The sequence below is a fragment of the Fringilla coelebs genome (genome assembly GCF_963513975.1).
Source record: "Fringilla coelebs genome assembly, chromosome: 3".
In the NCBI taxonomy this organism is placed as follows: Eukaryota; Metazoa; Chordata; class Aves; order Passeriformes; family Fringillidae; genus Fringilla; species Fringilla coelebs.
This window is the reverse complement of record NC_140030.1, coordinates 3,432,188-3,442,426: the sequence shown is the minus strand read 5'-3', so window position 1 is coordinate 3,442,426 and position 10,239 is coordinate 3,432,188. Positions and strand designations below refer to the sequence as shown.

At 54.2% G+C, this 10,239-nt stretch overlaps 1 protein-coding gene across 1 annotated transcript; it reads left to right on the top strand.

The window, feature by feature from the left end:
- Positions 1 to 4,758: 4,758 nt before the first annotated feature.
- SOX7 (SRY-box transcription factor 7) lies at positions 4,759 to 9,005 on the top strand. The gene is made up of 2 exons (XM_084202724.1): positions 4,759 to 5,032; positions 6,912 to 9,005. Exons 1-2 carry the CDS (start codon positions 4,807 to 4,809, stop codon positions 7,820 to 7,822), a joined length of 1,137 nt encoding a protein of 378 aa, XP_084058850.1. The 5' UTR covers positions 4,759 to 4,806; the 3' UTR covers positions 7,823 to 9,005.
- Positions 9,006 to 10,239: the final 1,234 nt, after the last annotated feature.

The following is a 10,239-nucleotide window of genomic DNA, read 5'->3' as shown; positions in this document are numbered from 1 at the left end:
TGAGGGAGCTGGGGAAGGGGCTCAGCCTGGAGAAAAGGAGGCTCAGGGGGGACCTTGTGGCTCTGCACAACTCCTGACAGGAGGGGACAGCCAGGGGGGTCAGGCTCTGCTCCCAGGGAACAGGGACAGGAGGAGAGGAAATGGCCACAAGTTGTGACAGGAGAGGTTCAGGCTGGACATCAGGAGGAATTTCTCCATGGAAAAGGCTGTCAGGCATTGGAAGGGGCTTCCCAGGGCAGTGGAGGAGTCCCCATCCCTGCAGGGATTTCAAAGCCATGTGGATGTGGCACTTGGGGACATTGGTCAGTGGTGGCCTTGGCAGTGCTGGGGAATGGTTGGACTCGATGATCTCTCAGGGATTTTCCATCCTAAACCATTCTGTGGCTCTGTGGAGTGTCTGGGGACAGCTCAGCATCATGTCCATGGCTGCAGTTCTCCTTTCAGCTGCGCTGGTGCTCTCTGCCTCCAGCTCCTCAGCTCTCAGCAAGGACAATTAGCTGCATTCATCAGTGTAATTAACCAATTTTCTCCTGTTTAAACACACAAGACTGAAGCTGTTACAGCATCCACCTTCAAAAGACACAAGTTAACCTCCGACTCTACCAACACGAAGGGAAGGAAGGAAGCTCCAAGAAGAGAGGGAAACCACACAAAATCTGTTGGAAACTGCCCAGTATCACACCTGGCTGGAAAAAAAGATCTGGGAACAGTGTATCCTATTGGATATGGGGTGAGGATTGTGGGCATCCAAAGCCATCCTTTGCCTAATTCCCCCTCACTCCTGGACAGGAGCCTCCAGGAAGGATCTGAGCTCAGAGAACTTGGGACAATAACCAAGGCTTTTGTTTCTGTACCTGTTCTATCCAAGGATAAACCAATTTTGTCTTGGATCAGCAAACTTTAGTGATGTAGGACTGGGAAATGCAGTACAAATACATAATTTGTGGTGGCAGAAGTGGAAATATTGTAAAACAAATTGAAGCTTCATTTCTCAGCAAGTCAAAATCTGCTTCTGAATCAGGCAAATACATTTTTTTCTTATCTTAATCCATCTTCATAAATTTAAAGGTGTAAGACGGAAACTCTTCCTAGTTCCTTTTAACCTAAAGGCACTAAAATATATATTTTTGCAACCTTTAAACTGCATTTTAAAAGTAGTAAGAGCAGAGAGCAGAACTATTCAGCACAATGCTGAAAAATTTAGCATTTCAAGGGATGTGGGGGGAGCTTTTCTGCTTTTTTTTTTTTTTTTTTTTTTTTTTGGTATAATGGAAAAGCTCTGGGGTTTTTTTACCTAGAAAATAAGTGGTGCAGGTAGCAATCCCTGGGGAAAACCTGCTGGAATCAAGGAGGATGGGCAGTGGGCAGAGTTGGGAACTACAGCACTGAGGGAATCTTCTGCTGGGAACCCCCAGCTCTCTCTGCAAAAACTTCCCCTGGGAGCCAAGAGTTTCATCAATAATTAAGGAACATGTGAATATTGAGCTAATTTAGGATTTGCACTTTCTCACATATTTTAATGTCCCTGAAGGTTGGTGGGGTGTGAGATGGAGGGGGGGAGTAAAAATAAACCCTCCCTTTGCAGGGATAAAATTCCAGATGTCAGATCCACCCCTCCCCCCAAAAAAGAGGGATATTTTTAAAGAGGTGGTCGTTCCATATAGAGTTCAGCCACTCATTTTCTGCCTGGCCCATGGGAGTTGTTGCCACTGTTCCCCATCCATGAAAAAGGGGGAGAACAAAGCTTTCTTCCCCCCTTTGTCTGCTCCATCTATTTTCGCTCGCGGCTTTTCGCCGTAATTTCCCTGTTCCCAAAGCCCTGGGAGAGCTCTGCTGCTTCCTGTGCCCCAGATACAGGTGAAGCCTCACAGCAGAGCGAGGAAGGTGAGCACACACACACACACACAGAAAAAGGTAATCCCGAGGTTTTTCCAGACTAATTACCCCGATCCGGTGGTAATTAAGAGGTGGCATTTTCACATGCCCCAGCCTCCTTTATGTAACGTGGGAGCTTCCGACAGGACAGGTTTGACCAGCATTTTAGGCAGGGTGCAGAATGAAACCCTCCTTACTAATGCCATCAGAATGCCAGGTGCTGCAGGAGAGGGGGAGAAGGGGGAAAAAAAAAGTGGTTATTAATAATAGTAGCAGTGTTTGCACTTAAAATTCTGTATGGAGGCCCTGGGAAGGGAGGAAATCCAAATGAGGAATATTCTGCTGGATTTCTTTGTGCTGTAACCACACAGGAGCCCCAGATTGGGTCTCAGGAGGTTCAGAAAAGCCACGAGTTGACCCCTGTGATACCTTTGGGAGGTCAAATGTTACTCCCAGGATGTGGAGGGAATAATGAGGATCAGGAACACCCAGAGAGGTACTCCAAGAGCTTCCAGGCTCTGGCAGCAGAGACAGGAGTGGGTGCGGATCCTGTCCTTGCTGAGGGTTTTATCCTCTCCCAAACCTATCCACCCATCCTCCAAAATGTGGAAACACAGGGCAAAGTGGAAGCAATCCTGTAAAAGGCATCAACTGGAATTCATCCATCTCTTTCCTTTCCCTAGGAAGGGAAATTCTGCTGCTACTACTAAAAATTCCTGGCCTCTGGGGCCTCCACAGAGGTGTTTTTATATTCATGATATCCAGGTCCTGAGCATCCTGAGGGTTAAAAAGTAACAGTGAGCCATGCAACATATTCACCATAGCCAAAGTACCATCCTGTTCAAAATATAACCTTGCAACCCCTGGCAGCTTCCTTTACAGGGCACTTCCACCCTTCCCAAAGGAACCAAACAAAATTAAGGATGTTCCAGGTTTTCTTCCCAAATTCTTGCTGCCAGCCTCTGCAGCAGCTCCAGCCTGCAAAATGCACCCGGGAGACCTGTGCAGGGCAGGGTGGGGAGTTTGACATCCTCCCTCCCTGCCCCATCCCGGCACTTCAAGGCGTGAGACAGGACTTCGGGAGAGATCAGGAGCTGCTGGGACAGAACAAGCTGTCCCCAGGAGCGTGCCCAGCTCCAAACCCCAGATAAAAGGCAGCTCCTCCGTGTGTGTCTCTGTGTGTGTGTGTGTGTGTGGAAAGGGTTTATAAATCTGTCCCGAGACCAGGAAATCTCCTGCGCCTTTTAGATTTAAGAGAAGTTGCCTTCCTGTTGTATTCCCAGATAACGCAGCTCTGATGGAGCCCACTTGTAAATAGCTTAATAGATTTAATCAGTTCCTTTGGAAAATGTTGTTGCTTCCGCAGGGTTTTCGTTCAGTCCCGGGGAAAAGCTCGGGGAGGGCAGTTGCTGCTTCTGCTGCGAGCGAAGTTGGCGGATTCCAGCTCTCCGGACCCCAAAATCGCTGCAATCCACAAGAAACCAGAGCCATCCCGCTCCTGTGCAGAGGGAAGGGAGAGACCAGGAAGCCCAGGCGGATCCTGCCCGGCTCACATTTACATGAGCTCTCTCCATCACTCCTAATCTGACAAGAGTCAATAGGAACACCCAGGCACGTGGGAAACCTGCCCGAACTCCCCGGCCTGGGATCTGCGCCGGGGTTTTCCCCCCTGCCTTGGGGTCAGATGGGGCAGCTTCAGCCAGCCCCAGGAAACGCCCGCCCATCCCGCACCCCGTCCCGCTGCTTTCCTGGCAGCACGGAGAGGAAACCCACGGTCAGTCAAAGCGGAGCCGCTGCAGCCCTGCAGCCCCGTGTCCGCGGGGCAAAATCATACAGGGATCCAGGCACCAAATACATTCCCCAGGGCAGGCTGCAGGGATGAGCCGGGAAAGGGCAGCCGGCTGGGGATTTTCGGTGCCACCACCTTCCTGGAGATCCTTTGTCCTAGTGAGAGAAAAGCTGCTTGGATGACTTTCCCACCCAGCTGGAGTTAGTGGGGAGCACCATTGTGTGGCTTTGGGATTTCCATCCCATCCAGCCTTTTTGGGTTGCACCAACACTCCATAAAAAGCAGCAGCAAGGAAAAGATCCTTTGTCTCCCAGTGTCCAGGGATGAGCAGCAGGGACCGACTGGAGATGTTTCAACCTCTTTGAGCTGTGCCCAGCCCCATCCCTGCCTTGTTTTCCCCTAAAAGCCCCCTTCGGAGTCCCACCAGGCTGGACAAGCACCCGCCAGCAGGTTCAGTGTGTCCCAGTTTCCATCCCATTCAAAGAGACCTGAAAATTTGGGGTGAAAACCCACATGGGGTGGGCAAAGCACAGCCTGGGCTGGTGGTTAAAGCAGGAGAAGTGGGAAAAAGTTGTCCCTGTCTGTGGGATCCGTGCCTCGATTTCCCTTGGCAAAGAGGGTTCCTGCAGCTTGTCAAAGCCTGGGGAGGGGCCCTTTGCACCTCAGTGGGATCTTCCTTTCAGTGCCATTTTCCTTTTTTTTCCCTGTTTTCAGTGCCTTTATGTCCTCCCTCTGTGTTACCCCCCAGCCTTTAAAGTTTGAAAGTCTCTGAGGTGCAGGAGGGCAGCGGGGCTGTTTGGGGGCGGGACATCTCCAGCTCTCTCCTCAGTCGCTTTCAGCCAGCAAAATAAGGGAAAAATAATAATAAAAGAGGGGGAGGGGGGAGTGAAAGAGAAAGGGGGGTGTCGGGGGTGCTGCTTCCCCGGGGGGTGCCGGGCAGAGGGGTGGGGAGAAGTTTTCTCGCAGCACCATCCCGGCCGGGGCTGAGGAGTTTGCAAACAAGGAGGAGCAGCGAGTCCCTTCGGTGTCATTGGAGGAGGCTTTTTCCAAGGAGCTCATAAATACGGGAGAGGCCGGGCAGGAGGCTGGGACTGCGCGGGGACCCCGAGGGCAGCGCGGCGGGGCGGGGGGGCCGGGGGGCCATGGCTGCGCTGCTCAGCACATTCCCCTGGCCGGAGCGGCTGGAGGGGGACGCGGGCGAGGGGCTGTCCCCAGGGCCACCCCCCCGAGCGTCGCAGGGCGAGAAGGGCTCCGAGAGCCGCATCCGCCGGCCCATGAACGCGTTCATGGTGTGGGCGAAGGACGAGAGGAAGAGGCTGGCGGTGCAGAACCCCGACCTGCACAACGCGGAGCTCAGCAAGATGCTCGGTGAGGAGCGCGGGGGGCGCGGGTTTGGGGGGCGACGCGTGGGGGGAAAATCGGGGACCCACCCGGGCATCCCCGGGGCGGCAAACCCTGCCCGGATCCGGTGCCCCGTGGGGAGAACCTGGGCACCAACCCACCCGGCAATCCAGGTGCAAATCCTGTCGGGATTCAGTGCCCAGGGGCACCCGCCAGAGATCCCTGCGGCTGCAAACCTTGTCCGGATTCGGTACCCATGAGTCCAGCAGGGCATTCCCGGGGGTGCAAATCCTGCCCGGATCCGGTGGCCCGGGGGAGGCACCCACGCACCCACCCGAGCATGGGATGCACACTCTGCTGGGATCCAGCGCTCCGGGCTTGGTTCCCAGGCACCCACCTGCGGTCCCGGGAGTGAAAACCCCGTCCGGATTCAGTGCTTTGGGGTGGGGATCCAGGCACCCTCCAGCCGTTCCTGGGGTGCAAATCCCGTTTGGATCCAGTGCCCCGGGGTGGGAACCATGCACCCACCCGGCCATCCCGGGGTGCAAATCCCATCCAGATCCAGCACCCCGGATTGGGAATGCCAGCTCCTCTGGCCATCCCTGGGGGTGCCAACCCTGGCCAGCTGGGGACACGGTCTGGCACAGAGCAGGAGGGCACCCCTACACCCACCTGGCTGTTTTTGGGGTGCAAAGCCAGCCCGGGTGCAGCAGCTGGGGCTGCAGTACCCGATGGAGTTCTGCACCCCGGGAGCAGCACCACACACCAGTCCTGTCAGCCACGGGGTGCTCACCCCAGAACTGTCCCAGGTGTGCAGCCACTCCTCAGGGTGCAAAGCCTGACGGTGTCCTGCATCCCAGGGGACAGGCACCCTGCCAGCCCTCTGCTGCACACCCTGAGGGTCCTCCTGCCCTGATGTGCAAATTTTCCTGGCCTGTCCTTGCTGTCCCACTTTGTATTACATGGCTGGGGGTGAGTGTGTGTTTCTCTGCTGTTACTTTTGGGGGATCACAACCCATTCTGAGCACACATTTGTTTCCCACTCCCCATCCACTATTTCTCCCTTCCTCCCAATCCCCATTTTGATGTGAAACCAAGAGGGCAAACCAAAATTATCAGCCCAGACAGCCTGAGAAAGAGCTGCCCGAATTGCAACACAGCTTTGCTGCCCAACCTCTTATCCAAAGTTTGTGTTTCCCTGGACAGTTCTGTGGTGTTTTCTTTGGTGGTTTGGGTTTTCTCCTTGCTGCTTTGCCATGCAGCATCTCAGCTTATTAGTGTTATTTCTGCTGTCTCAGGCCATGGGAAGGCATCAAAGACTTTGATGTGTATCCTCATTTCTCCCCCTTACCCTGAGGAGCAGCCTGGGACAGCCTCTCTGTGGGATAAAACCCCCCTGCCCAGTGCTGCTCCTCTATGCTGTGTCTTGGGGACAGTTTATCTCAAACAAGGAGGCACGAGGTCATAGGATTACATAATCATGGAATGGTTTGGAAGGGACCTTAAAAACCATTTAATCCATGCCCCTGCCATGGGCAGGGACACCTTCCACCATCCAGACCAGCTGTCACAGTGCCCAGGTCTCCTTGTGCTCTGCTGCAAACCCTGGCAGGGCCCAGGCTGGGACACCTTTAAGGACAGCACGTCCTGACCTCTGCTCAGCCAGGCACGGCCTTGGCTGTCCCTGCTCCACAGCCCATGGAGCTGGGAGAGTTCATCTGCCTGGATTTATTTACTAACCCTAAAGCCACCTTGTGTGGGGACTTGGGATGAAGGGAGTCAGAGACCCTACAGCAGCCTCAATTCCCCCCTTCTTCTCCCACCCCTGCGGGGTTTTTGGGATGTGTGGGACATTGGGCACCCTTGGGAGGCTGCGGCTGCTAAGGGAGCGTGTCCTCCGTTTCAGGGAAGTCCTGGAAGGCGCTGAGCCTGTCGCAGAAGCGTCCCTACGTGGAGGAGGCCGAGCGGCTGCGGGTGAAGCACATGCAAGATTATCCCAACTACAAGTACCGGCCGCGTCGGAAGAAGCAGGTCAAGCGCATCGGGAAGCGGGTGGATCCCGGCTTTCTGCTGGGTAGCCTGACACGGGGGGACCAGAACTCTGTGCCGGAAAAGCGGACCTGCAGCCGGGCCGGGGGGAACAAAGAGGGCCCGGGTGAGTACCCCCCCCGCCCGGGGCTGCCGGCAGTGCGGGCGTACCGGGAGGCTCCAGGCAGCGGCAGCAGCGCCAGCGTGGACACCTACCCCTACGGGCTGCCCACCCCGCCGGAGATGTCCCCTCTGGATGCCATAGACCCCGAGCAGAGCTTCTTCTCCTCGCCCTGCCCCGAGGAGCATCACCGCCCCCACCTCGCCGGTGCCACCTTCTCCCCGGAGTACGCGGGCGGCTCCCTGCCGTGCGGCCACCACCCGCTCAGCCCCATGCCACAGCCGGCCACCTGCATGATCCCCCCGGCCTCCAGCTGCCCTTCCCTTCCTCCTCCTCCTCCTCCTCCTCCCAGCTACTACACACCCTCCTTCCCCTCCCTGCCCCCTCCCAGCCTCCATGCCCACCTGGGCCAGCTCTCCCCGCCCCCCGACCACCACGGCTTCGACACCTTGGACCAGCTGAGCCAAGCGGAGCTGCTGGGGGAGATGGACCGCAATGAGTTTGACCAGTATCTCAACAACCCCGGCCACGGTGACCACCAGCACGGCGGGGCCTTGGCCAACGGGCACGTCCCGGTGTCCAGCAGCTCCCACAGCTCTGAGAACAGCCTCATCTCCGTCCTGGCCGATGCCACGGCCACCTACTACAATAACTACAGCGTCTCTTAGGAGCCCAGCCGGGGCCGCTTGGACCGGCCCAGGAAGGACCCGACGCTGTTCCGAGGCGTTGCTCCCTGGGGACATCGCCCCTCAGGGTGACCGAGTCCGAACCACAGGGCCCTGGATTCTCCTCGGTGCTGTAGGTAAAGGATTTGGGTTGTTGGGTCACCACCGTGCAAAGCCTGGAGTGCTCTGCTCCAACCGTGGCCAGGGGGCACTTCCCAACGCCAAAGCCCTTTGGCCAAGTCCCTCTTCCAAAGCAGGGATGCTCCTGGGAGTGCTGCTCCTCATTCTGGGGCATCCCCAGCTCTGCTTTGGAGTCAGGAGTGCGGCAGCACCCCGCAAACGTCAGGTCTGAATTCCCCCTGGAAGGGGGAAAGGCAGGGGTGGGAGAAGGGAAGATTTTGGTGAAGGTCCACGGGCTGTGTTTGGGTTCTGGTGGTGGCGTTGCTGCCTGACCACCCTGACCTGCCTGACCACTCCAATGGGGATTAAAGCCCCCATCCCCTGCCCCAGAGCATGGATTGGGGGCTTCATCCCTCGGGAAACCCCAGAGGGGATGGGACACCAGCCAGGAGAGAGGTAGCCAGCCCCGAGAGCGCTGAGCCTGTCTGGAGTGGGGTAAGATCAGGGCTTGGAAAGGCAGGATCCAGCTGGCATCCACCCCTGGGAGCAGGTCCTGGGATGAGCATTTTGGCCAAGAGGTGATGATGTAGCAGACACTTTTTTTATCAAACATCCTTTGAAGGGGAAGGCTCTGTGTTTGGAGCCACAGTGCCCAATGCCTCTCCTAACTCTGGCGTTTTATTGCTTGTAATAAAGCTGTACATTGATTTATTCCTTCCATTATTCCTCCTGCCCCCCCCACCTCGGATTTTGTACTGCTCGAGTTCTCTTCCTTTCCATAAAAATGAAGCTTTATTTTAAATCAGTTATATGACATGATTAATCTTAGTGTTTACTGTATGGCACTTGGTAATGATTAGTTAGTAACGTGGTTATGATTTCCTGGTTTCAGTCCCCAAAATGTATTAATAATAATTGCAAAGAAAACTTTAAAAAAACCCCCAAAAGTTCGCTGGTTTTTAAGCTAATACATTCCATCTCTTTTGTGTGACTCTATGCATTTTGAATGAGTGTAGATACGAGTTTGCATAAAATATTTAATTTAAATAAATATGTTTTTATATGATGATTGTTCGATGATTTAAATTGCTGTCACTATTGACAACAGTTTTCAAAACAGAAACATTTCCCGTGCAAGTGCTATTTTTTTATATTTTTGTTGTCATCGTTGTTGTTGGTATTTTCAGCCAAATTTTTCTACTTCCATTTTTTTATAAATAAAACAAAGATCTGTGGTTATCTTTACAAATTGTGGATTGCTTTCTAACAAACAGACTCAGGGGATGATGAGTGCTTACCCTCACTTTTCATGGAGTGTCTCGGGGCTCAGGTCACTGTGCTAGCCTTGATCCTGCTTTTGCCATCTCTCAGATATGACCTTTGTAATCCTGTTCCCATATTACAGTGAAGTCAAGAGCTTTGCCTTTGGTGTCTTGGTGAGCACAGATGATGTTGCCAATTTATGTGCCTGAGCATGGGTTTTAGTTGCATTTAAGGTTCTCTTTTCTTTCACAGTTTGGGTAATTCACCTTTTAAGGTGCTCCACAGTGTGGGGACCCTTGAAAAGGGTCCTCATTTCAGGTGCAGATCAAGGCAATGAGGTCTCAGAAATTTGTGGGGGTCAAATTTGGGGGGGGCACGTGGAGGTGATGTTGATGTCGTGTGGTGATGGTCTTCAGGCCTGGCCAGAAAAAAGAAAAGCTTAATCCATGTTGTTGTGGAAAAGCATCACAGCCTGTTCTTGCCAGACATTAAATCAGGCTGTGTCCCTGCTGTCCCTGAGGCACAGAGGATCCCAGAGTTGTTAGGGCTGGAAGGGACCTCTGGAGATCCAAGGCAGCGCAAAGATCTCCCAAAGCAGTGTCCTCCCAGGCTGGGTCTTCCTGCTTGGCCCCAAAAAGTGGAGGAGCACGTTTCTTAGTGCCCTTTGTGAGGCCACCTCTGTGTGGTGGCTGGGAAGGGTCTTCAGAGGTCACCCAACCCAGTCCTGTCCCTTGTCTCCCATAAATGACATCACTGATCCACAAAGCCCATGGTCCCAGAAGGTGGAGGCTGTGTGAGCATTTGGGGAGGCACCAACATGACCCTGTCCTGTTCTCCTTTATCCTCCACTTGTAGCCCCTGGATTCAGCTCTCCCATCCTGCCTCTTCCTTCTTCCATCTCTCAGGCATCCAAACTCACCCTTGGTTTTTCCTTTTAGAAAGGAAATTAATGCCTTTGGGTGTCCTGCCAGCCTCTGCTACTGTGGTGGCTCCCTGACTGGGGTGGCTCAGCCCAAATGTGACTCTTCCAGGAGGAT

Bases quoted from the DNA above. Each gene is read 5' to 3' on its own strand.
- SOX7 (XM_084202724.1), top strand. From the start codon at position 4,807: ATGGCTGCGCTGCTCAGCACATTCCCCTGGCCGGAGCGGCTGGAGGGG. The intron at 5,033-6,911 runs GTGAGGAGCGCG...CCTCCGTTTCAG, and splicing joins GGAGCTCAGCAAGATGCTCG to GGAAGTCCTGGAAGGCGCTG.